The 27,140-nt window shown below is 42.3% G+C and overlaps 2 protein-coding genes and 2 long non-coding RNA genes across 4 annotated transcripts in view; 1 reads left to right on the top strand and 3 right to left on the bottom strand.

Moving 5' to 3' along the window:
* The window catches only part of LOC145424182 (protein NLRC3-like), a 29,286-nt gene extending 19,004 nt beyond the window's left edge, over positions 1-10,282 (bottom strand). Inside the window, exons 1-3 of the mRNA XM_080297220.1 lie at positions 8,245-10,282; positions 7,171-7,344; positions 6,730-6,897 (exon numbers count right to left, since the gene is read on the bottom strand). Coding sequence (XP_080153346.1) covers positions 6,730-6,897; positions 7,171-7,344; positions 8,245-9,332 — 1,430 coding nt within the window. The 5' untranslated portion in view covers positions 9,333-10,282. The remainder of the gene's footprint in view (positions 1-6,729; positions 6,898-7,170; positions 7,345-8,244) is intronic.
* LOC145419271 (protein NLRC3-like) overlaps positions 1-27,140 on the bottom strand; it is a 153,890-nt gene that overhangs the window by 99,378 nt on the left and 27,372 nt on the right. The gene's annotated exons all lie outside the window — the stretch shown is intronic.
* On the bottom strand, positions 18,236-19,354 carry LOC145425136 (uncharacterized). The gene is made up of 2 exons (XR_013905804.1): positions 19,248-19,354; positions 18,236-18,987 (listed from the first exon to the last, which is right to left on the bottom strand). It is a non-coding gene; the product is annotated as an uncharacterized LOC145425136 (long non-coding RNA).
* LOC145425121 (uncharacterized) lies at positions 23,503-23,814 on the top strand. Its single transcript, XR_013905788.1, has 2 exons — positions 23,503-23,639; positions 23,743-23,814. It is a non-coding gene; the product is annotated as an uncharacterized LOC145425121 (long non-coding RNA).

Raw genomic sequence — 27,140 nt, 5'->3', positions numbered from 1 at the left:
CGAACCGGGTTGCCAGTCTTAAAACAGATCTACTGAGGCAGCAAGATTTCTCCAAGAAAGCAACCAAAGAGAATAATGCAGCAGTCGGAGCCACGTGGTTAGTGAGATGATTGCTAAAGCAGGGAAGCCATTCACAGAAGGTGCATTTGTCTAAAAGTGCATATTGCAGGCTGCAAATATAGTCTGTCCGGGAAAGAAAGGTCAGTTTAGCAACATCAGCCTTTCTGCCAACACCGCAGCAGATCGCATTTCTGACCTGTCAAGTGACATTTATGACCAACTGTGTGAGAAAGCCAAATGTTTCAGTGTATACTCAGTCGCTCTTGATGAGACCACAGACATCACCGACACTGCCCAGCTCCCAATGTATGTCCGTGGTGTTGATGACAGTTTTGAAGTGATGGAGGAGCTGCTCACAGTAATTCCAATGCATGGCCAGACCACCGCTCAGCAGATATTTACAAGCTGTGTGATGCCATTGAGAATGTTGGTTTGCCATGGAAGAGGTTTGTTGGAATAACAACAGATGGAGCGCCATCAATGACAGGGAGGAAACATGGACTGGTGGCACAAAACAAACTGGAAGAGGAAGGCGTGGAGGAGGCCATTGCTCTGCACTGCATCATCCATCAGCAGGTCCTTTGCAGCAAATGCCTGAAGCTTGACAATGTGATGTCTATTGTTGTGAAATGCATCAACCAAATCAGATCCAGGGGCTTAAAGCACCGAAGGTTCTGTGCTTTTTTAGAGGAAATGGAGTCAGAATATGGGGATGTGCTCGACTTCACTGAGGTACGTTGGCTCAGCAGGGGAAATGTATTAAAGAGACTTTTTGAGTTGAGAGCAGAAGTGAAGCCTTCATGGAGAAGGATGGAGTTAGTGTTCCTGTGCTAACTGATCCCAAATGGCTCATGGACTTAGCTTTTCTTGTTGATATGACACATGAGCTTAATGTACTGAACAAGACGTTACAAGGCCAGGGGCAACTTGTCAGTGCTGCGTATGACAACGTGAGAGCATTCTCCACAAAACTGGCGCTCTGGAAAGCTCAGCTCTCTCAGACAAACCTTTGCCATTTCCCAGCATGCAAGGCACTCGTGGATGCAGGCACACCATTCAGTGCTGACGAGTATGTTGATGTCATTTTGAGGCTACAGGAGGAATTTGATCCCAGATTTGCTGACTTCAAGACACACAGAGCCACCTTTCACATTTTTGCGGACCCCTTCTCCTTTGATGTGCAAGATGCCCCTTCTGTGCTTCAAATGGAGCTCATTGAGCTGCAGTGCAACTCTGAACTCAAAGCAACGTTCAGGGAGGTGAGTGGAAAAGCAGACAAGCTTGGACAATTTTTGAGAGACTTGAGCCCTAGTTTCCCTCGGCTTTCCCGAATGTTCAAGCGGACCATGTGCCTTTTTGGTAGCACATACTTGTGCCAAAAGCTCTTCTCCACTTTGAACTTCAATAAGTCCAAGTACAGGTCCAGACTTACGGATGATCATCTTCAAGACATACTGAGGGCCGCAACTGCTTCCTCCCTCAGGCCAAATCTGGCTCGGCTATGCGAGAGGAAACGCTGCCAGGTCTCTAGCAGCAAGGAGTAGGCAAGAGAAGCCATGTTCAGAAGAACAGTTAATTTTCTACAGTGTTCCATTCATGTTCAGAAGAAGGTTATAGAACTGTTAATACAGACATTTCAATCTAAACAATGCAGATATAGAAGACTGAAAGAAAAACACAAGTTCACTGACTAAAAATATCTTATTATTATTTTATTTATGTATTACAGATTGATTTATTTTCTTATTAATTCTTAATTTGTTTATTCATTTTTCATATTTTGTGTTAAAAAATAAAAATAAAGAGATTTGAGAGGATTGGAATTTTTTAACCATGCCTTTCTTGTGGAAAACCTAATGCGGCCCAGCCTCACCCAGACTCTGCCTGCAGCGGCCCCCAGCTAAATTGAGTTTGAGACCCCTGTCCTACACCATAAATCAGTAAGAGAGGGCACGACCTCTCTCATGGCCCCAAGTGGTGTGTGCATGCCAGAGCACTCTGGAAGGCACACACAGTCTTTACAGACTACTAAGGATCAAACCTCTATCATCATGCAATCGATTATACAACTCTAAGCATATATGAGTAAATATTTCTAAGCATAAATGACAATCAACAATATAAACCTTACAGCTGGTTTTAATAACAGAATTTATTTGTTTCTCAAATGAGAAAGAGCTATCGAGAAACACTCCTAAATTTTTAGTTCTGAACTTTTCCAGTGGGCCAAGGTCAACATTATCTGCTAATGCTAAATAGGCTGCCGTTATTAACTAATGCTAATTTGATGTGAATTAGCATTATGCACTAATGCTAACACTTTTTAACAATGTGAGTAGCTAATGCTAACACTATTTCCCTTAACTTTATAACATTGTGAACGGCTAATGCTAACACTCTTTTCCCTAGCATTACAACATCTGAGCTGCTAATGCTAAGTAGGCCGCCATTAGCACCTACGTCTATCCATCCATCCATTCGCTTCCGCTTATCCTTTTCAGGGTCGCGGGGGGCGCTGGAGCCTATCCCAGCTGTCATAGGGCGAAAGGCGGGGTACACCATGGACAGGTCGCCAGTCTGTCGCAGGGCTAACACACAGGGACAGACAACCATTCACACTCACATTCACTCGCACATTCACACCTAGTGGCAATTTGGATTATCCAATTAACCTATCCCCACAAGCTGCATGTCTTTGGACGGTGGGAGGAAGCCGGAGTACCCGGAGGGAACCCACGCAAACACGGGGAGAACATGCAAACTCCACACAGAAAGACCCCGGCCTGATGGTGGAATTGAACTCAGGACCTTCTTGCTGTGCGGCAACAGTGCTAACCATCGTGCCACCGTGCTGCCCACCTACGTCTAATTTAAGGCAAATACGCATTAGAACCTAATGCTCATATCGTTTTCCTTTGCTTTATAGCAATGTGAGCAGCTACTGCTAAATAGCATTAGCTAATAACAGCAGTCTAATTTAATGCAAGTTAGCATCATTTGCATTATAACGATGTGAGGAGTTAATGCTAAGTATGCTGCCATTAGTGGCTAATTCTAATTAGGGGTGAATAATTATTACAAGCTAATGCTAATATCGTTTTCTCTTCCCTTTTAACAATGTGAGCAGCTAGTGCTAGGTAGGCTGAAGCTGGCAGCTAATGCTAAAGCTAAAGATAATTTGATGTGAATTAGCATTACATTAGTGAGGAGTTAATGCTAAGTAGACTGCCATTAGCAGGTAATGCTAATTTAAGGTTAATAGGAATTGGCATCTAATGCTAATACCATATTTTCTTGCTTTAACCCTTTAAAACTGGTCAGAGTGGGCACACTCCGTTTTGCGCAACTATTTTTAAATCCCGGTAGCACTGTAATCACGTGAGCTAGCGCAATAATTTTTTTTGCATATGAAACCTGAGGAGTTGTATTTACATCTTATGCCATCAGCTTGTCCTAGGTTACAGTTTCCTTCCACATATGCTTAGGACTCATATTGCTCTGCTGGAAATAGTTTATTTTGATGCATATGCTGTTATTTTGCAAATTTGCAGTATAATATTTATTTTAGTTTTTCCTGCAGTATATAAAAATTGGTGTATTTCAAAAATAAAACTATGAAGGCACTCAAAATAAATTTCCTGAGGTGGGAAACTATTTTGTGCAACTTTTTTGTATTTACAGTTTTGAGGGATAAGCCTCTTAAATTTCTCTAACTAGAAATATATGTTAAAAAAACAAAAACGATTTTCAATTTTTTTGTAGTTTATTGCACTTTTTTGCAATTTATGTAATTACTATGCACTTAATACATACATATTATTAAAATTTAGGCTGTAATGGTTGTATTGATGTATAGCAACTTGAAATGCTCCCAAAAATGGCTCCACAGCATGTAAAAATATAATATAAGCTCTGGCGGACTTGGTTCTATGGTAGGTCTTAAAGGGTTAAATCAATATCAGTAGCTAATCCGATTGCTCAGTCTGACGTCAGGTGAAGTCATTTTTATGCATTTAAGAGCTGCGTTGAATTCAACATTACAAACTGAACATTAGAACTATCCTCTTCTCCAGGATTTTCCTGATTTAACATTTCAATATGACATTTCCAGCGCTTTGTTTTCTCTGCTCACAGACAAAACAGATACACGCATGTATATACAGCCCACGTCCAGCTCTGCATGCACTCCTGCTCCATTTCTATAGAAAATAAACAATGTAACACAATCATTCTCCATTGTTTTCAACTCAACCAGCTGCATTTAATGAAGGAGTTTGAATTTACTTTACAACAGCTGCTGTTGTTTCCTGTCTGCATTCATGTTCTTAACTGTACTCCACACATTCTGAACTGGTGTACCGTAATTGTCGGGCTATAAGCCGCTACTTTTTGCACAAGCTTTGAGCCCTGCGGCTTTTAGTCAGGTGCGGCTTTTCTATGGATTGTCCATGAGCGGATTTGTTTTGTTTGTTCCGCTGTTGTACGGCACTACGTTGCCTGGCGGAAGGATCGGGGTTCAAGAGTGGTATGTTGGTCACATGTCCATCCGTCAGGCAACGTAGTGCAGTACGAGGTAGCGCGAAAAACAAACTTCAAAGTAGCGCTACCCGTTCAGCTGGAGGCCTGGATGATGAGCGGCGATAAACTTGCAAAAAGCAAGTTATGCCCAACTCCACCATTGGATTCTGACAGCGTGGAAAAGTGTGAAAACATCCACGATCACCAACAGATTTCGAAGGGCTGAATGCTGCATGATGGAGAGGAGGACACCGCCACGGCCCTTCTGAGGGTGTTCGACTCTGACACTGACAACGAGGATTTCTTTGGTTTTGAAAGTGACAACGAAAGAAAGAAGCTGAGAGTGGATGACGAAGCCACCCTGAGCCTGTTTGTTTCCGACACTGGAGGAGAGGACTTTGGTGGTTTTAGTGCGCAGGAAGATGGTGGTGAATGACTGACTTTTCTTCTTGTTAAAGCCGTGTCACTGCACCTGAGCCTAAAAGGTAGTCCGAATCAATTGTTCTGGTGTGCTGTAGGTTATTGTTATGTACTACATTTGTTACTCATTTATGAAGCACAGTACATGTTTTGTACTTGTAATTACCGCTACTTGTACATATACCTAAAAAGTTATGCAAATATGTACCCATAACTTGTTTTTCAAAATATTAATAAAAGGGGTGTGTCTCCAAACAGCCATCTCTTTCCTGACAATTCGCTTTGTGCATATTCTCTTACATATGATAAGTCAACATTGAAACACCTGCGGCTTTTAGTCAGGTGCGGCTAATGTATGTACAAAACAGGATTTTCCCCTGATTTTAGCTTGTGCGGCTAATATTCAGGTGCGCTCTGTAGTCTGGGAAATACGGTAGTTCTTCCTAAAGTACTGCAGTATTCCTGCCAGTACATCCTTTTAGTTTTCCTAACTGTTTCCTCTGATGCTCGTTGCTATTCTTTCCTCAATGCAAATTCATGCTAAGCTCCTTGATATCCATCCCTGTTTCTAAACCTGTAATAATTGCTTTAATGTGTCTTTGGCCTAATTATGAGTCTGTCCATATGTTTGTAGTTCCCCACTTGCTTTGGTTTCTTAGCTCTGATTCTCTCAAATTTATCCTTGAAATCATTTACTGGCATCTCTCCCTCTCACTCCCACTATCCCCAGAACACCAGAGTATTCATCTCCTGGTTTATCCTATGGCCTCTTTGCATTTTCTCCAATCATCCCTGTTTCTAGAGTCTCACCCCATCTGCAGGCAGTCCAAGAGAAACTGCCTCTGCCATTTTCTTCTTCTTAATCTTTGATTTTTCTCTTCACTTTCTCCATTGGGTCTTCTTAGACGCACTTTCCAGAAAGCAACAACATTTTTTGTGCCCCATTTTTCAAATTGTGCATCTTACTTCAGCTTAATGTGTTTCCTGTTTTGTTTTTACACAGGTCATGTAAAAGAAATCCTACCAGAGACTCGACAAAGCTGAACTGAAAGACAGCACGGGCAATAAATCAGAGCAGCACAGAACTTAAGCTCATGGTCCATAGAAGCTGGGCTCTACAGGTGTACCAGGACAAGCTTAGTGTAAGTCCCTCGAAAAAGTTTCACTTGTGCTGTTTCGGTGTAAATTACTGGTTTGTTTGAACAATTTCATCAGCTGAACCATAAATACTCCAAAACAATTTCTTTGTGACTCAGTGTGATTTTTCATTTTGTAATATTAGCATGTCAAACTCTACATTCTCTACACAGATGAGAAATGAAGTGTATTTAATAATAAAAGTTATCTCTCAGAGACAAAGTTAGTGTCTCATTCAGGTCTGTATCTGAGTAGCCTCAGACACATGCAGTGCTCATATTTTCTGTTTTGTGTGTCACTCAGACCTCTTCCTGACAGGGGCAGCAATTTCATTTAAAGTCCCATTCACTGATACAGGCTTCTGGAGCTCCAACCAGGAGGGTACACACATGATCCAGGGAAAAAAATTATATATGGTCTCTTAGATAAATATTAAGAGGTCCTGTGTTTTACTAAAAAATCAAAGTAGTAAAACACAGGACCTTTGGGTTAGATATAAGGTGATTTGACAAATCATGTCTGTTGTAAATGAGTAAGCCATTTATCGACCTGACTCAGGTTTTAAATCATCATCAGAAAAGACTGAATCCTGACCTGAGAATTGTACACTTTGGACTCTCCACTGCAGAAAATAGAAGCTTCAGTCCTGAATCCTGCAGGTTGTTGTTACCCAGATCCAGCTCTGTCAGACGGGAGGACTGGGAGCTCAGGACTGAGGACAGAGCTTCACAGCTTCTGTCTGACAGGTTACAGCCACTCAGTCTGAAGAAAGGATGACAAGAAGACATGAAACACTTGTGTTAAAGTATATTCATGGTGCCATGAGGAGCTACTACATTTACAATATTTCAACACTGTTTCAGGACATGCTGGAATCCTTATTGCCTCATGTTACAAAAGACAAATGTGGCAGTTTACTGTGACTTGCATGGATTCATTAAAAAAACAAAACATAAACACTGTTAATTTTTTCCAAATGAAATTGATTAAATGATGTTAATTGATGAAAAAAAAATCGATATTGCTTGATCTGACCTCAGCGTTTCCAGTTTGCAGTATTGACTCTTCATCCCAGCAGACAGAAGCTTCACTCCTGAATCCTGCAGGTTGTTGTTACCCAGGTCCAGCTCTGTCAGATGGGAGGACTGGGAGCTCAGGACTGAGGACAGAGCTTCACAGCTTCTGTCTGACAGGTTACAGCCACTCAGTCTGAAATCAAGCGGGAAGGGAGACAAGATCAACCAAACAAATCAGAGCTTTATTGCTTTTTTATTGTTTTTAAGCAGAAATCAGTGAGGTGCTGCTAGATTCTGTTCTTTTGGTTTATTACCCAACAACACACACATACACTAATATTTGTGACTTTTGTAATAGTAGCATTTACAATGCAAAGCAACAGCGATCACAGATTGAAGGGGCCTGAATAAAACTACAATGCAGTGATTTTTAAGATGACCTGTTCTTCCAATTTCCAACAACAGATTTCTCCAACCTTACAGTTAAAAATAATTCTTTATCTCATACTGAATCTTGGTGCACCTCCCCCCAGTTTATTAAAATGGAGTGGTACTGAAGTTGCTGTAAGTGATGTGTGATGCCACTGATTTCCTTTCTGATCCAATACAAAGTAAAATTCAGGCTGGTATCTGCGATACTGATGAAAACTATTCCTTCAGAATCAATACAAGACATAAGAAAATATGTTTTGTATAACATAAAAAGCCTGAATTTTAAAATATTCAGTTAATAATCAAAAACAGATGTGACTGAAAATAATAAAACTGAGAAACATTTTATGGCCATTCGATCCTTTTACAACCATTGCAAGAGCTTGGTTGGCATAGCCGGCAATACGTTGGATAGTCCGGTGGGTGATGGGCTCCACCAGGGCTGCCCTTTGTCACCGATTCTGTTCATAAATTTTATGTTTAAAGGCTGTATCAAAAGTTCATTCAAGTTACAATATTGTGGTCAAAAGTTCTCCTTTTTTCTTTTATACTATACAACTACGCTGTCTCATGGTTTTAGGACATGGATCTGTCATGGAAGAAATCTATGACCACTTTTAATCAACATTTTAAAAATAAACATGATCACAGATTTACTCACAGAGCCTTGTTGGAGGCTTTGACCACTGGCAGCAGCCTCAGAAGAGCCTCCTCTGAAGCAGAGTATTTCTTCAGGTCAAACACATCCAGATCTTCTTCTGATGACAGTAAGATGAAGACCAGAGCTGACCACTGAGCAGGAGACAGTTTACCTGTGGAGAGACTTCCTGATCTCAGGGACTGTTGGATCTCCTCCACTAGAGAACGATCATCCAGTTCATTCAGACAGTGGATCAGATTGATGCTTTTCTCTGCAGACAGATTCTCACTGAGCTTCTTCTTGATGTACTGGACTGTTTCCTGATTGGTCTGTGAGCTACTTCCTGTCTGTGTCAGCAGACCTCGTAGGAGAGTCTGATTGGTCTGCAGTGAAAGACCCAGGAGGAAGCGGAGGAACAAGTCCAGGTGTCCATTTGGACTCTGTAAGGCCTTGTTCACAGCACTCTGGTGGAGAGACTCTTTTTTTCTAAAAAAACTAGACCGCTTGGATGTTGTTTGTTGTTGTTCCAGCAGATTGAGTCCAGAGTTGATGAAGGTCAGATGGACATGAAGAGCAGCCAGAAACTCCTGAACACTCAGATGGATGAAGCAGAACACCTTGTCCTGGTACAGTCCTCTCTCCTCTTTAAAGATCTGTGTGAACACTCCTGAGTACACTGAGGCTGCTCTGATATCGATGCCACACTCTGTCAGGTCGGATTCATAGAAGATCAGGTTTCCTTTCTGCAGCTGATCAAAAGCCAGTTTTCCCAGAGACTCCATCATCTTCCTGCTCTCTGGACTCCAGTGTGGATCTGTCTCAGCTCCTCCATCATACTTGACCTTCTTCACTTTGGCCTGAACCACCAGGAAGTGGATGTACATCTCAGTCAGGGTCTTGGGCAGCTGTCCTCCCTCTCTGGTTTCCAGCACATCCTCCAGAACTGTAGCAGTGATCCAGCAGAAGACTGGGATGTGGCACATGATGTGGAGGCTTCGTGATGTCTTGATGTGGGAGATGATCCTGCTGGCCTGCTCCTCATCTCTGAATCTCTTCCTGAAGTACTCCTCCTTCTGTGGGTCAGTGAACCCTCTGACCTCTGTCACCATGCCAACACAGTCAGGAGGGATCTGATTGGCTGCTGCAGGTCGTGTGGTTATCCAGAGGCGAGCAGAGGGAAGCAGTTTCCCCCTGATGAGGTTTATCAGCAGCACATCCACTGAGGTGGACTTTCTAGGGTCAGTTAGGATTGTAGTTTTGTGGAAGTCCAGAGGAAGTCGACACTCATCCAGACCATCAAAGATGAACACAACCGGGAAGTCTTCAAAGCTGCAGATTCCTGCTTCTTTGGTTTCAGTAAAGAAGTGATGAACAAGTCCCACCAAGCTGAACTTTTCCTCTTTCAGCACATTCAGCTCTCTGAAAGTGAATGGAAATATGAACTGGATGTCCTGGTTGGCTTTGTCTTCAGCCCAGTCCAGGCTGTATTTCTGTGTTAAGACTGTTTTCCCAATGCCAGCCACTCCCTTTGTCAGCACTGTTCTGATTGGTTCATCTCTTCCAGGTGAGGCTTTAAAGATGTCTTCTTGTCTGATGGTTGTTTCTGGTCTGTCTGGTTTCCTGGATGTTGTTTCAATCTGTCTGACCTCATGTTCATCATTGACCTCTGCAGTCCCTCCCTCTGTGATGTAGAGCTCTGTGTAGATCTGATTCAGGAGGGTTGGGTTTCCTGCTTTAGCGATGCCCTCAAACACACACTGGAACTTCTTCTTCAGGGTGGATTTAAGGTTACGGTGACAAACTGCAGCTTGAAGTTCTGAATGAGAAGAAAAATAAACACTCAATTCCAAAAAGAACTAATCTTTAAAACATGTTGCTCCATCTTCCATCTCTGGAAAATGTTCATTTATCCAGCAGCTTAAATCTTTAGATAAATCCTCTTACTGCTCTGCAGACGGTCAGCCAGCTCCTCCTGCTTCATTCTCCTCAGGACGTCCACTGTGATCTTCACAAATGCCTCTCTGCTGCTGCTCCTCTGACTCTCTAAGCATTCTGGGTAACCTGGACTCAGAACCTTCTGGATCTTCTTCAGCTCGTTCTTCACAAAAGTGATGATGTTGTCCTCCAGCAGCTGGAACAGAATATTTATGAATGAGCCAATCAGACTGAAATCATGGAGCCAAACATCAGATCCATGTTGGACACACTGACGATCCACTGGTCTACAAAGAGCAGCATGGAGATGACTGTGAACAGAACAGATGTAACAGTAGTTGTTGTACATGTACAGACCATAAATATGGAGTCCAGCTGTGTTTGATGCTGCTGGGCAGACTGACCACTGGGAACCTCTGAGCTCTGCTGCTCCACTCTGTGGAGGAACCATGAAGGATTAGATCAACACAGGATAAAGATCCAGGAGTTTCTGCTCAAATAACTTCATCTGAATCAAGTCTGTCAAGTTTTAAACTCTCAGATTGTGAACATATCAGTAATTTTCAGTCTGTTTTCATGGACGTCCTTTCAGTGGTGATGTCAGGGATGATTTTGAAGAAGCTCATCAAACTGAACCATCAACAGATCACTGCTCCAAAACCAGAACATGATCCGAGTCTCCCTCCACCACCAGAACACCAGCTTTACTAACGTGGTAGATCAGTGTAGTACAGATCAATAACTGATGAGTCATTTGATCAAAATCACTGAGTGCTTCACGTCTGACCCTCTGATGCTTCTGTAGACATTTTGCATATTTAATGAATGTCTGACAGTTTTACATTCATTCTATGAACACAGTGGAAATGTTGTGTTATAGTCTCCATGTTGTTTCCAGCATCATAAATTCTTAAGTTCAGAAAATTAGATTCTTTCTTCACAGCTGAAAAACAACAACATTTATTCTCTATTGAAATCTGCATCGTCCACTCCAAAGGTCACAATCTGAAGGTAACATCTGGTTTTGTTCCCTGTGGTTAACTCTGAGCATCAGTATGGTGGGATTTATCCACTACATCCACACCACTGTGGTTCAGTGTTGTCCTGATGGAGTAACAGCAGCCAGTATGATCCAGGCTTTAGCTGCTGGGTCTCTGTGTGACCTCTCAGACTGTTTAACAGATCAGACACAAAGAGAATCAGAGCAGCTCTGTTCTTTAAAGACAAACATGAACCCACTCAGGTCACACTTTCCCCACAGATATGAGCATCACTGTCCTCAAACAGCAAATGACCAAGTCGAACATTTGGATCTTTTCTCTTTCATTGTTTTCTTTTTAATGAATCTTTGTAACAATCTGAGGATGTTTCAGGTCATATTTATCCAGGAAACACAAACATGTAAAGGAGTCATCACAGCTCTCTGACCTCGTTGCTCCAGGTTCACCACTGAAGACTGGAGGGACACCTTTGGACCAGTCACTCCTCACAGACGGACAGCTGGACCCTGCAGACTGTGACCTCTGACCTCTGCAGACACAAACATGATTGAAGCAGCTGTGATCACACAGACTGCAGATAATGCAGCTGTTTCCTGTCAGTAACATCCTCTTAGATTAGAGTTCAGCTTTTTACAGGAAAACTGGACAAAACTGATTTTTGTTACAAACTCATTTTCATTTCCTCTCAGCTCACAAACACAGTCAGACAATCAACCAGAGTCAACACTGATTATAATGTCAGTGCAGAATTATTTCTGTTACTCAGTGAGTTCAGCTCTCTGACCTCGTTGCTCCAGGTTCACCACTGAAGTCTGGATTATGACCTTTGGACCGGTCACTCCTCACAGACGGACAGCTGGACCCTGCAGACTCTGCTCTGTCCTCCTCTTCCTCCATCATCATCTTCAGTCAGTCTGAGAGGTAAACCACAAACACTCAGTGAGTTCACATTAACAGGAGGAACTGAGTTACAGTCGCTGACCTCTGACCTGTCATGTGACCATGAAACCAGGTCAATATGTCTGTAGGTTCAGTCATCCAGGTCATGTGATCTAAGGAGCTTGGAGAGAAAAGAGACGTCTTTAAGTTTCTGGAAGACGTTTCATCTGAGAAGCTTCTTCAGCTCTAAAACCAAACGGTGGAGAGTCCCAGATATTTAAACCTGAGAGGGAAAGAAAGCATGTCGCTGACCCACCACTGATGTTATTTCAAGGAGGAAACTGAGAGCCTTTGCACCAGGAGCACAAACATCAGCTCCAGCAATGATCCACTGATGTGTTTTTATTCCATGTATGAATGTTGTTATTGACAGAGATGACGTTTGTGTGTCAGTGATGCAGTGACTGTTGTTGTTACCTGTACAGGCTGGTTAGACTCTATGAAACAGATCATACAGATCTCTGCATGTTAGAAGAGACTATTAAAGGTCATGAATGAGACAAAGGCAGGGAGGCGTCCTTTACAGCTAAACAGCAGAGTGAGAGAACAGCCAGCACCTCTACATTTATCACATTATACAGCACATGTATGATACTGACAGGGATAAGAAGAATTTAGTGATTCTGATCCCATCATTGATATTACTTATTGATTCTCAGTAGCTCTGCTCTGACAGTCACCACCATCACTGAGCAGCATATCAAAGACATTTGTGCACATTAACTGCATGTTGTGGCTCAAATGTTTGTGCATGTTGGAGGCATTTCCTCTTTCTTGTGATCAGTGTTGGTCATTACTCAAAACAGTCATTATTACACATATTACACAGAACACTTTGATTAAAAGTAATGGAGTACGTTACTTCATTACTCCTCATAACATTACTTTGATGTTACTGTGTGAAATGAACAAATGAGCATGTAACAACATAAAGCTGAGGTACAGCCCCACACACCAACACAGATCCTGATGAGGTCACGTGATGTTTCTCTGAGTGTTTATGAACACAAATCAAAGATGAAACAGCACAAAGACACTTCAAAGTGATTCTACTGTAGAAACATGAACAGGTAGAAACCTGCAGCCTGACTGCTCATCACTTTGTTACCTGTTCAAGTTCAGCAGCAGCAGCTCACTTTATCACGGTGCTGGTCTGGGGTCAGTGTTTACTCAGCTTTAACCTCACTCTGGGTTCTTGGCTAGCTTAGTGTTAGCTTAGTGTTAGCATGCTGTGTGCTAGCTCAGCGTCAGAGCTCTGCAGGTGTCTCGTGTGTAAACATTAATCACAGTGACAGTAAAGGAGGTAAAGGGCTGTGACGTCATCACGTACGCTGCGTCCTCTGTGGGCTCTGAGTGAACTCAAAGTACAAACTACAAGTACACAAACACGAACGTAGCTCAGAGTGGCGGACACACTCGGCCTCGTTGGTCCAGCTGTGAGTCCGTTACCGTGAACTATGGAGCGGCAGATTTGTGCTGAACTAAGCTGCACACAGCTGATGTTAGCCAGGAAACATTACACACTGACTTTAATGGAGAGACCGGAAATACAAACACACACAGTTTGTTGTGTGAAGAAATCAAACACGAGCTGAACAAACAGTAAAGTTCCTAAAGACAAACTGTTAAAGGAGGAAACAAAGCAAACTTACAGTTTCTTCACACACCAACAACAAGCTCCACTCCACACCTGGACACTAAACACGGACACACAGGTGAGCTGCTTCCTGGAAGGAGGCGGGGCTCCACCTGAAACTCAGCACAGGTGGGAGGGGCTCAGCTCTGTGTGTGCTGATGTGTTAACTTTAAAAATATGCCGTCTGACTGCTCAGACTGAGTCAGAGTAAAGTTCACATGCTGACGTGTGGAGACATGAAACCTTGTTGTAGCTGCAGGTGTGAACACACTGATCCCAGATCAGCTCTGCTGTATTTGTAACATGAACATTTCTGCTGCAAAGCTTCAAATGTTCAGCATGTTTCTCTGTTTCCAGTCTATAGATCCAGTCACACTTTCTACCTTCACCTGTGCAGTAAAGACTGAGAGCAGAGCTGAAACCAAGCGTCCAATCAGTGAGCAGCATCAACACCTGAGCTTCATTCAGACTCTGTTATTGAAGATGTTGTTGGTACAAAGTTCATCTGCTGCTCACATGAATCCATGAAAGATTTATTTCACTGATGTTTCTTCAAAGCTCATTTCAACCTGTTGAAGTCATGAATGAAAGTGCAGACTGAGAGTGGATCACATGATGTTTGAGGTGTGTCATGTGACATGTTCAGTATTGTCACACATGTCTAGATTGTCCCTGATATCATAACTGCTCAAACACTGATGATTATATTTGAAGAATTATTCCTGATGGCAGCAAAGTTTGAATGGAGCTCTCTGTCTGTGCTGATTTGTCGCCCTCTGGAGGTCAAAGCACAAACTGCATGATGTCACTGTAACCACCACAGAGACAGGAAGTGTTTTTATGACTGAAACACTGAAATGATGCTAACGGCTGTCGTTAGGCTCACTGACAGCAGTGCTGATGTGTTCATGTCAAACACTGGCTCAGGTCAGACTCCTTCATCCTTCTCCAGCGTGAGGCCGCCCTCAGACCCACAGGAGCTCTGACCTTTGACCTCCTGACCCTAACCATTTTAGTCTTGTTGCATCTGCAAATCCATCCAAACTGTAGCCGAGCAAAAGAAGCTGGAAGCTGTTCTATGAATGATGTTGTTGAAGGAGCTTGGAAAGAAAAGCGTCTGGACTTCTTTAAGTTGCTTGAAGAGGGACATGGACGTCTTAACGCCCACTCACATCCTGGGACATTTGATCACAGGAAATCACATGATAGGGTGGGGCTAGATCTCACAATGGGTTCACCCAAAACCTTGGCTGATTGTGACCCACACCCGTTCTCACACCGTGGCTCGTGTGATTAGGTAGAGGATCAACAGGGGCTCCGTGTCCCTGAATTTAAACTGAATCTAAACACACCGTGCACAATGCCAAGTTAGATAATGGTTAAAAGAACAAGATAAGAATAAATAAAAAGATAAAATAAGGATAAGAAATAACTTAAAAAAATAAAATAAAAAGATAAATAACTGCAAATAAGTACAAATAAGTAACTGAAGACACGTGTGGTCTGCAGATGTCGATGTACATGGATGTACATGGAGTTTAATGTGCAAAATGAACTTAGTGTGCAAAGTGACCTGATGTGCAAACTGCAGTTTGAGGTCGGTCAGCTGTTCAGGAGTCTGATAGCAGTGGGGAAGATGGAGTTGTTGAGTCTGGATGTTCTACATTTCACACTTCTGAACCTTCGTCTCGAGGGCAGAGGTGTGTCTCTCCTCTGGACTCTGTGATGGTAGCTGCTCTGCAGAGAGGGCAGCGGGGTCCTGATGATCTTCTCCACAGTTGTTATCACTCTCTGCAGGCGTTTGCGGTTTGCAGTAGTGCTGCCGTACCATGCAGTGATGCAGCTGTCAGGCTGCTCTCCACAGTGCAGCTGTAGAACCTGCTGAGGATCTTGGCCAACATACCAAATTTCCTCAGCCTCCTCAGGAAATACAGCAGCTGCTGAGCCTTCTTGACCAGCTGTGTGAGTTTGAGTCCCTCACTGACTCAAACTCCTTCAGTGACACTTGCAGCCTTGCAGATTAGTTTGCTGATCCTGATGCATCTCTGCAGCTGATGCTGTCCCCCAGCAGACAACAACAACATAGATGCTCTCACTAGTCCACTTTACCCTCTAATCACATCTCTGACATCTGCAGGTTGCTCCATAGAGACTCTTGTGCAATGCCAGGTGTTTGTGTTTGTCTGTAGGTACACATTAGATATGACCATAGACGCACACACACAAGTGAACACAGCAGCACAGATGGTTTCCACCTGCTTCCCTCTTTCTTCACACAACTGTGAGGATGATGAAGAGGTTTCAGGACGAGGTGGTCAGCAAGCACAGGATAAAGCAGGGCCATGAAACTCTCTGGTGCAGCAGATGTTTAATCAGACTCAGCTTTAGGCTTCTTTTCCCACCTGGCAGCAAAGTAACAGCTTCACTAATGTGAACAGTCACAATGTTAAACGTTTCTATATCTTCATATATTTTTATCTGTTGATGCTGCAGAATAAAGTCTGTTAACAGAGTGCAGGATGTGTAGAGCAGGTCCAGCTCTCCCTTTACTGTGTCCACTTTCATCAGCCCCTGTGAAGTGACACAGAGTGCATGTGTGTCTGTCAGCTGTTGTTTGTTGTGAAGGATGGAACAAATGAACACACACTTTTAGAGAAATCTGAAAAAGCAACACGTGCTTGGGCTCCTTCTGTGCTCGTCTTCATTAATGCTGATCTTTCTTTCCTGTTTGTTCTTTGGCACAAGCTTCAGTCTTTTCTCCCAGGGCTCCTTCACACTTAGAAACACACCTACATTCATTTATACACAAACATCATGAAACAAAGGCTTTGTAAAAGAGGACATGAGATCCTCTCTGAACAGCACATTCATATCAAACACAGGACTGAACAGGATATACTGAGTCTGTGCTGTTTTCATTGTTACTTGCTGAGTATTTTTCCAGTGTTTGAAATGTGACTCAAGTCTGATTCTTCTACTGTGTGTGAACTCTAAGCAGCTGCATTAAACAGCTGCTTTTCAAACCAGGCTCAATCCTATGACTCTGTGAATGTAAACTTTTGTCACCTGCATGAATAACAATCCTTGATCTATCAGGACTGCAGTGCTCCTGTGATCCCAGCTTATAGATGGAGGCTAGCATGAGAGGCTCACCAGCTAAAGCAGCACACCTGGGTCTCCCAGCCTATTAAAAGCAGCCCTTTGCTTCACCTGCTTCACTAAACATTATTATTATTATTTAAGCAGAGTGGTGTGATTCATGTAGGCATTGCTGTGTGACAGGAGGACTTTTCTTGAAACAGCTCGTGTGACGTGAGCTGACATAAAAACAGTGATGTTAGCTTGATTCTCTTGGCTAAAACTATTTTAAAAAGAGGGTCAATCATGCAAATCTGCCAATAGAAGCCAAAGTTACAGCCCCTCAGAGTTTAAAGAGAAAAGGCCCGTTTCCAACACTCGGTTGTGCAAAGGGAAACAGGCCCACAGTGCCTGAGTGTGTGGGTAATTCTTCAAATAATATTCAAAAGCAAACATTTTTAAGCATGTAAATAAAATTCAATCATTTCTGCTCTTCAATACCTAAGAAATGAAAACTGGCAGATGGTCCCAAAATGTGAAACGCCTGGCTATCTGTGCATTTAGTGCTGCAAGTTTTCACTGTTTACCTTCAGAAGCATAAATCTCTGCACAGATAATGTTCATATGTGGATTCCTGGTTTCTGCAGTTAATTGTGACCCAAAGCGTATTTTTAAAGTGGTTCCAGGCAATAAAGTCTAAAAATAAATACATCTACTTCCTTTTTCTGTGTTCCAGCCTCAGTGACTCTGACACAGTGCTGTAATATTTACACCTCTGATGAAAGCAGAGTTTGTAGTTGCAGAGAAATACTCGACTCATTTTGGGCATTTACGAGCAGGAACCTCAGAAAGCCCCTCGCTGCTTCACTGGTTAAGAAGCAAAGCAAACATTAGTTCACAGTGATGTTAATTAAGGCCCAAAGTTTAGGAACGAACGTCAGCACTTCACTAATGAATGTAATGCTGATTCATGTGCTTGTTTTGTAATGTGCATGTTGTGCGTTGCTATTTCCCATATTCTTTGGCACTGATAGATGAAGAGTCTCAGGCAGGACCGAGGCTGCCAGCTGCTGACAGTGAGCAGGGAGAGAGCAGCAGAAGCTGGGCAAGAGCAGGGCACCTTCAGCCCCCTTCATCAGTCAGAAATCATTTGGGTGTCTGTGTGAAATGTCTGATTTTAAAAATCTTTTTGTAGACATATTTATTAAATGTTTAACAATTATATAGAAGAAAGACAATGTAAAGAACAAAACATGACAAAACCAAAATGAGTTGAAGTTATGAACTGTTTCTGAGAGACAAATAACACCAGGATCCTTTTTGTGTAGCTGACAGCTGGTAACTGTGCAGGGGCGGGTCTAGCAAAGTGTTGCCAGGGGGGCAGGTAGGGCATTAACAGGGAGAGGGGGGCACAAAGACATACTTTTCTTTCTTGTTCTCATTTAAAATGTCTCACTTTTAATAAATAATTATCTGAATCTTACAACAAACGTTTTCATCTGATGTAAAATGTATAGAAATCCATTATTGTACATAGTCATTTTTTAGGGTCCCATCATAATTTCTTCAGAAGTAAGTACTGCATATGATGCCAGTGTTTCCCACATTTTCTAGATTCTGCACCAGTACTGTGTGTAAAATGCATCAAAAAGTCCGTTTGATTCTTTCTCAGCTGTCTTTCTGTCTCCTTTCACTTTTTAAAGGTTGCCATGTTAGAAAACATATTTTGCCCTGCCGTGCTGTTTATTGATGTGGCAAATGAAAGGTTTATGAAAATATATCTAAATCTGTCATCAGTAATCAGCAATGATCATGTCTCACCTCTAGTCTCTGTCTTAATGTCAGGTTTCCACCGTGTGTTGTAGATGTTCAGGAGGTTAACTCGACCAACAGTCTACTTCCTGTTTAGAATACCAGGACAGGGAGGATGGTGCAGGTTTAAGTTTATTAGACTGATGCATGTATACCAACAAGACAGCGTCCATCACTGTGACAACAGCGTTTGTTTTCATTCAAAGGCTTCATGGTTTTTCCTTTAATACCTGGGGGGCCGGTCTCCAGTCAAAATGCCCGGGACCATTTTTTGTCCCAGTCCAGCCCTGGTGTCAGATCTGCATGCAGTGTCAATGAGACGATCAACAACAGATCAGACAAAACACTCAGGCGGACACTCCTCTGTAGAAGGAAACATGGAAAGTGTGAGGTAATCAGTGCACAACATCACTTTGTATTTCAGGCTGTTTTTATATAGAACTTCAGCACCAATGTAAAAGTTCTGGTTTTAGGAAGATGAAGAACATTTTCAGGAAGGATGCCGTCTGCAAGCAGAGCTGCTTGAACCTCAGCGCTGAGGTCCAGACTACTTCCTGTGAAGCCACGTGATGTAAATCTGCTGCTGTAACTTCACAGTTTACTGAAGCTAAATGCAACGTTACCATATAATCTGTTTTCAACAAAGGTTTCACTCCGTCCGGTGTTGATGGAATGATTCAGGCCGTACTCGTCAGGCTTCCCGTCGACCACACGCATTTCAGTCACAAACCCGTGACTGACAACAAGGGAAACAGCAGAAGAAAAGATGTGAAAAATACTGGATGATGATGATGGAGGATTAACCGCGGTGGCTAAACTGTTTCCTGTCTTTGTGGGCGTACTCACAGGGAAGTTTCCAGGCACGTCAGTCTTGGTGGCTAAAGTCTCCATTTTCCAACATGTATCGCTACAGGTGCAAAGACACAACATTAATCATCAGTGTAAATATTTTAATGCTGTCCAAACGGTGTTTTCTTTGTCTGTCCTCTCGCACTCACAGAGGAAACGAGGACGCCACCTTCAACCCATCTTCAGTTGGCTCAACCATGGCCGGACTTCCTGTTGGCTTTGTGACAGCAAACCACTTGAAATGAGAGCAAACTGCAGTCAAGCACCACTTACAGCAACCTGTGGACACGCAAATGGAAAGCACTGAGAATCATACAGAAGCATAAGAGCTGTTTATTGTAACACGTGTGTGTGTGTGTGTGTGTGTGTGTGTGTGTGTGTGTGTGTGTGTGTGTGTGTGCACATTAATAACACACTGATGTATGTTAGTTTGATTTATGCTATATCTGAGAAAACAACTGCAGAATTTTACATCAAAGTTTCCAAAGCTGATGTTTTGTTGTTCACTCTGTTTTATATTCATATAGTTTGTTGTTTTTAAATCAGTGGACAAAATAAATATTATCACACAAAATCCAGGGTGAAACATAACCAAATAACCTAAATGGTGAAGTCATTATAGAAGTACATGTTGCAAAGGTCGGCCTCCTGTATAGACTGCTAAACTGTCTGGGGGGGCCCTGCCTGTCCTCGTTGGATAAGCTCCACCCCTTTTCCATAAGACGGAGACATTTGTATGAAAATAGATGGGCAGTAAAATAAAAAATAAAAAATATTATGGATGACTCTGTAAATCAAAGTCCGCCTGAGGCAGAAGCAGAAACCATGAGGAGCACAGCACCACTCCCAGAAGGGCACGAAGTGAAGCCATAGCTGCTGAAGAGTGAAGACGTGATGATGGAGGAGATCACAGATGAAGATCTGCTGCCTGCTGACTCTTTATATAGAAGAGTGAGACTATCTCCCCACCAGCAGCTGCACTTATACAAACCCCAGGTGCTGGGATGGCTTTGAACATGTGACATTTTCTGCAAACACATGGACAGTTTCATAAGCACAAAGATTATTCCTGCAGCGGCAGAATCGTATCCACTGTGTGAGAGGTGAACGTCAGACAGTTCTTAGAAAATGTAGTTTCTCTTTAAGCTTTTAACGTCTCTTTTACCCCCATTTGTCTAAAACTACTTGACAGCCCTTCATGTCAGAGGTTTATTACCTGTGCAGGATGGAGCACATGGTCTCAGTCAGGCTGGACACGATCACTCCTACAGGAAGTAAATGTGATTTTATTTCACCTGTGAAATGATGAAAAACAGCAGAATAGCTCACGCTAACAAACGGGTGTTGAAATGTTTCATTTTCTGCTGTTTCACAGGTCAAAAAGGGCGTCGAAGCAAACTGAAGCTGAGCTGCTGCTGCTGTTGTAGTGCAGCATCTGCTGTGTGCTTCATCAGAGAACCTTCTGTACACAGCAGACAGAGGCTGCTGCCACTGAAGTCCATCTGCTAGAGAGCTTTAAACACTGGTTATTGAAGTGGCTTTGATGATACTGATACACAGTCTTTGCTGCTGTCACAGGACAGGGATCCACCAGGGAGTAGTTGTCAGGATAAAGAGCCTTCGCTTCTCTAAATATAAACTGGATACTTGTAGGAAACTTTGGGAAGCAGCATTTTTCCTCATATCGTCTAAACTGAAGTTAGCTCAGGTGCTTCTTCCATACTTGCTCTGCAGAAAGCCAAAGAGTTTGGAGCTCTGCAAACATTTGCAGCACAGCTGGATGTTTGTAACTTTGGTCACCTCTGTATCATCCCTCAGATTCTTTCTGCACAGCTTTGAAACCATGACAGCACGAGTGATGCTGAGGAGACGTCCAGTTTAAACAGACCTTTATTCCTGGAACACAAACACATGAAGTGATGCTGCTAAAGAAGAACATTTAATCGCACTAATGAATCAAGCATCTGTATGTCTGTCAGTCTGTCAACAGTTCCTCTGATCGACTTCAGACTTGGTGGGTATTTTGTTTTTGCAGCGGTCAAAGTCGATCAGCGTGTTGCTTTGTCTGCTGTAAATCTGCCTGTACAAAGGGAAACATGCATGTTTTAGATGCAAACTCACAACATGGCTGCATTTTTGTGATTATGTGTATTTTATATTGATTTATTCTATTATGTTTTGTATATGAATCTTTACAAGTGTGTCGATACAAAGGCTTGATTAAAACAAAGGTCTCAGCTGTGCTGTTAGGGATGCTCTCATATTTGTTTCAAATGTAATAAATCAAAGGATTTCAGGCTTTTCATCCTTTTTATTTGTTTGGTTCTAACAGCAGCTGGATAAAAACATGCAGGTGATGAATATAATTGTGTGATATTATGAGCATTGTGAATAAAGAAAGAGCAGAGATAGTAAAAAGGAAACAGGTGATGGACGTGAGATTTTCAGAACAAAAGCTCCTCAGTGAGACGATCACCTGGACACAAGGTCAGGCAGCTGGGACTCATCTAGAGAGCAAAATGGAAAAGTGATCTGTGCAGAACATCACTGTTGATTGCAGTTATTTACATCAGACTTCTTCTCTGAGATAAGAGCACCGTTTGTGGGAAAGATGACAGTATTTCCAGGCTGGATGCTGTTTGCAGGGAGAACTGAATGAAAGTCTCCTGCACCTCAGCGCTGAGGTCCACACCTGTGAACACAGATGAGGTCAATCTGCTGCAGCACGTAGAGCTTTACTGATCAGCAGGTTCAAAGGATTCAGCAGAGCGTAGAGTCAGAGCTAAATGCCACATCACCATAGAGTTTGTTAACAACAGCTTTCTTTGCCCTTTGTCTCGATGGACTGAATCAGGGATACTCGTCATACTTCACCTCAACCACGTCACTGAGAGACCCCAGCCTGACACAGCAGCAGAGATGATGAAAGCAGAAACAGCAAACAGATGCTTCAGTTGTGTTTCTCTCTGTGTGTGCGCTCACGCCCACTTGTGTGTGTGAACTTTCCACGTACCTCAGCTTGTTTCTCCAACATGAGCCATCAGGGCTGAAAAACATCACTAACACATGAATTCTTTCTCTTTTTGTTATCACCTGTGATCATGTGTCTCATGTTTCTGTCATTCACCAGTTCTTGTATAGTTACGTGTAACTAGACTTCTGTGGGACGTAAATGATTGTTTTGTATGCAGATCTGTACAAAGGATGTAAACACTTGATTACAAAGGAGATCTCAGCTGTGTTGTTGTGGATGGACTTCAACGTATTTGTTAAAAAAGAGAATAAAGCAAAGTGTTTTAGCTGTTTGGGAGTTTTTGTTTGATTCCATTCAGTTTTATTTCTATGGAGTCAAATAATAACAAAGGCTCTAGAACAGCCCTGAGTTTGTCCAGGTGACACTCCTCTGAAGAACAAAGACAAAGAGGAAGAAGGGGATTCGTTTTCAAGTCTTGTTTCTTTCAAAATAAAAGCTGAAATGTTTTGGAAGCATGATAATATTTTCAGCCAGGATGCCGTCTCCAAGGAGACCTGCACCTCAGCGCTGAGCTCCACATCACGCCCTGTGAAAGCACAGATATAAATCTGCTGCAGTGAGAAGAACTTTACCCAACACAAGTGTAGAAGTAGACATTTGACTTTACCTACAACCTGTTAACAACAAAGCTTTCATTGCCTCTGCTGTTGATGTCATGTAGGACTAATCATACTTCACATCAGCCATGCACACGTCAGAGGATCTCCAGGCTTTCAGTAATAAAGCCAAGCAGATGATGTGAACATAGCAATAGTAAAACATGCATCATAATCAGCTGTATGTGTCGACTATGTGGCACCTCAGTCTTGTTGGCATGAAGAAAAGTTGTGTAACATGTAGCATAAGGGCTGCAAAGACATCATGTAGACAGCAGTCGTCTGTTAGTCGTAACGTATCTCCTGTTAAAGAGTTAAATGTGCGTTCTCCATCTCTGTCCTCTCACAGCTCGCCGTATACCAACTCCAGCTGTGGTAACCATGGCTGTGCCCATCAACACGCTGAAGCTGAGACGCCACCCGTCACTATGGCGACTCCAATAGGGTTACCTGTCAGCTGTGGACGCATGAAAGGAAAACAGCAGAAACACAGACATGTTTACTGGAACATTTCCTATTGACAGCTTTATGGAAAAGTGGGTTTAAACACTTTTCTATGTTTTATTTTGTTTATTTATGGATTTATTGTGAAAGGAATTTCAAAGGTTTAATTTGACCTTTCCCCTGTTTTTCATACAGACTGGAGACGAATGGATGGTGCTTTCTTTGTTTGTCTAAAGATAATGAATAAAACTCTACACACATCTTAAACCACCCTCCTTTCTATATATTTTGTTATATAAATGGAAAGTATATAAGACACAAACTGAGCTTATATGATACTAAGGACCCTGGAGGTCAGTCCACCTTTATAATTCAGCACAGCCTGGAGTCTCTTAGTCAAGCTCGTTTGTGTTTACTGTGAGGAAGTTTTCAGCAGCAGCTCTTTTCTTGGATGTTGGTTCCCTTTGTTTCCATCCTCTGTTAAGATGTTTCAGTAATGTTGAGGTCTGGGGAGGCCAATCCATGGCTGACGTCCTGTGATGCTGCATTAGCAGTTTGTTCATAGTGAAAAATGAAGCCACTGCCAATCAGACATTTGCACAGTGGATCAACTTCTGATGGTACTGTCCTGAATTCCACACCTATAATATGTTTGCATGTACTGATGAATATGTGCAGCTGATTTTCAGTCCAGTTCCTGTGTGACAGACGCCAGTCTTTCTGCCTGTGTCCTTCCTTAACAATAGAGCCATCCTTCCACTGAGACTGTTTCTGATGAGGCTTCACTGAGCAGTAGATGGATCCCTCAGCTCATCTAATCGTCCTATTTCTAACACATGACTGTCAGAAACTGTTAATCTGCTGCAGCTCTTTAACTCCTCCACTTCTTTTTTTTGTAATCTCTTAGTTTCCTCATCTTTTAAGGTGGCACTGCACACCAGATCCAAAGTCAACATGCTGTTATATAATGGAGTTGAACCTGTAATGGAGTTTGATTTAAACCAATCAGCAATTAAGTGAATGATGATGAGCAAAGATGGTGGAGGTGGTGGATGAAGACCCGGACAGCTGTGGTTGGTTCCTCGTATAGAGCAGAGTGAGGTTGTGTTTGCACATTATTATAAAACCATGTTCACCATATATTTTAGCTGCAGACAATAACATGATTTCTTTGCTGTGGTGATTTTATTCCACTTTGGTAAAATGGAAAACCATCATTTCTTGCTGTAATTCACACATTATTCCAAGAGCCTCAACACAAGCCTTGTAGTCCGACCATATATAGACAAATCAATAGTTGTGTTTGTAACAGCTCATGAACATGAATCGTTCCACATTACTTTGAAATCATTGTAAACTAAACTGGAATAAATGAGTGTTTATATATAGTTTTGTCTCAGCTGTTCATACACAGTGTTTCAGTTCTTATCAGAGTCCCACCGTCTCACTGTGGTGAACCTTTAGCTCTGTTGGAAGCGTGTTGTTAGACCAGGTTTCCCTCATTTAAAAATAATCTCTCATTAGAAATGGACATGATGTCTAAGACATAGAAATGCTTATTATGGGTTCACTTGATGTCACTGAAAAGATGCACATGGGTAACGTGCAGGCCATCCAGCTCCGAGGTTTATCTCCTCACCTCGAGTCTGCGACACTCTCTCCGTGTCCTCTCAGATAAGGGCGCGCACATTTCTGCACGATCTTCTAAATTACAAAGAGCGATTCACAAAACAGAAGCTCACAAAACACTCATCACAAACCAAAAATGGCTCCACTGAGCGTCAAACTGTCACCAGAATTTACTGATAATCTAAAGACTCACAGAACTCATTTTGTCTCATTGTGTCTTAGTTTGAGACATAAGTGCATGATCATAATACTGTGTAGTTAGATGAGACAGAGCTGATGCTTGCTCTTAATTATCCTCTTCATGTTTCCCGAGCCTCAGCAGTGGAAGCTACCATGGATAGAAAGACTATGACTCATCTTAAATCTCAAATCTTTGTCTCCAAAGAGCTGCTGATGTGTCCGATATGATCCACAAGCTTAAACTAGGATTATAAGTGTGTGCAGTGATGTGTGTGAAACCTCTGAGGACTCACACGTGTGTGCTTCAGCCCACACACACATATGAAGCACTGCGACCTCACACAGAAGTGTTTTACACATCCAACCTGAATCCTGATCATTTCTACAGTTTATTAAGTTCAGCTTCACCTGAACATCAGTGATGAAGCTGCTCTGACTCCATCACAGCTCACAGCTGTTGGAATGAGTCAAACAATGAAGAAGGTTCAGAAACAGCTGATGATTTTACAGAAACATGATGCAAACATGAAAATGGACACATGATTTTTTATTAACAGACACTGTTTATGTTTCACTGTGCATGACGTCATCAACACTGACACCAGGGGGCGCTCATCACCAGCCTGAGGAACTGTGATAAGGGAGGGAGACGCAGTGTTGTGTGTACTGCAGTCGGACAGAAGGAAAAACTTCCTCCTGAAAACATTTTCATCCTTCCCAAAAGTGTTTGAGTCAAATGTTACAAATATATAAATACAATAAAACACAGGGTCTTACATAAAATTAGTGATGCAGTTGTGCACTGAGCACCTTTCCAATGTTCCTTCCTCAGATGAGTCCAGCTGCTGAACACATTAACATCTGTATGTAAATGTAGCCGAGAACCAACCTGAGCACTGCTGGGAAAATACAAAGGCAACCATCAAAGTGCTGTATTATCTTATTTATTCTGAATGTTGACTTAGATCCACACCACGATTTATGAAACTATAGAATTAAAATAACAACAATCGTCTGCTTCTTTAAAATTTCTTTCATTACATCAAACCAGTGAAAACTGAAAAAAACAAAGAGCTGTTAGCATGTTCAGACCAACTTTGAGACAGAGACTGTAAAGTTCTGCACTTTAAATCCTGCCTGTGTTCCTGCAAATGATTCACACTGAAAGTATCTTAGTTTAGTATTGAGTGAGCCACAAAGCAGCCTGATAGCTTTAAAACAGTAAAAGTAAATGAAATTGACAGTTTCAGTGTAGCTGGATCTATTATTGGGGGGTCATGACCCCCGTAACCCCGCCTGGTCCTGAGGTCAAATCCACCATCTTTGTTTCAGAGCTTCATGTTCTCCCGTGTTTGTGTGCGTCCTCTCCGGTACTCCGGCTTCCTCCCACAGTCCAAACACATGCAGTTAGTGGGGTCAGGTTAGCTGTGAGTGGTTGTGTCTCTGTGTTATTCCACCTTAATAAATGACTTCCTGTTAGCATGAAGTGCTTCTGTAGGACTGATGTCATTTTCATGGTTGGATCATTTAAATGAAGCCGGACTCAGATGCAGTAAATAAGCTGATTGATCATTAATGAATAAAGCTGGTCAAACACATCACGTGGACACATGTGATTGTGTGTTGTAGTATTGATCCCAATGCTGGTATCAGTCCTGGATCAATAACACTGGATGGATGCGTTCAGCATGGAGCCCCTGAGCTGTGTTACAGACAAACATGGAAACTGACAGGTCTGTGTCATTCACAGTCTGTAACACTTCTAAACAACAGAGGCTGACCCA

This window comes from Astatotilapia calliptera, chromosome 3 (assembly GCF_964374335.1).
Source record: "Astatotilapia calliptera chromosome 3, fAstCal68.1, whole genome shotgun sequence".
In the NCBI taxonomy this organism is placed as follows: domain Eukaryota; kingdom Metazoa; phylum Chordata; class Actinopteri; order Cichliformes; family Cichlidae; genus Astatotilapia; species Astatotilapia calliptera.
This window is presented reverse-complemented; position numbering and strand designations above follow the sequence as displayed.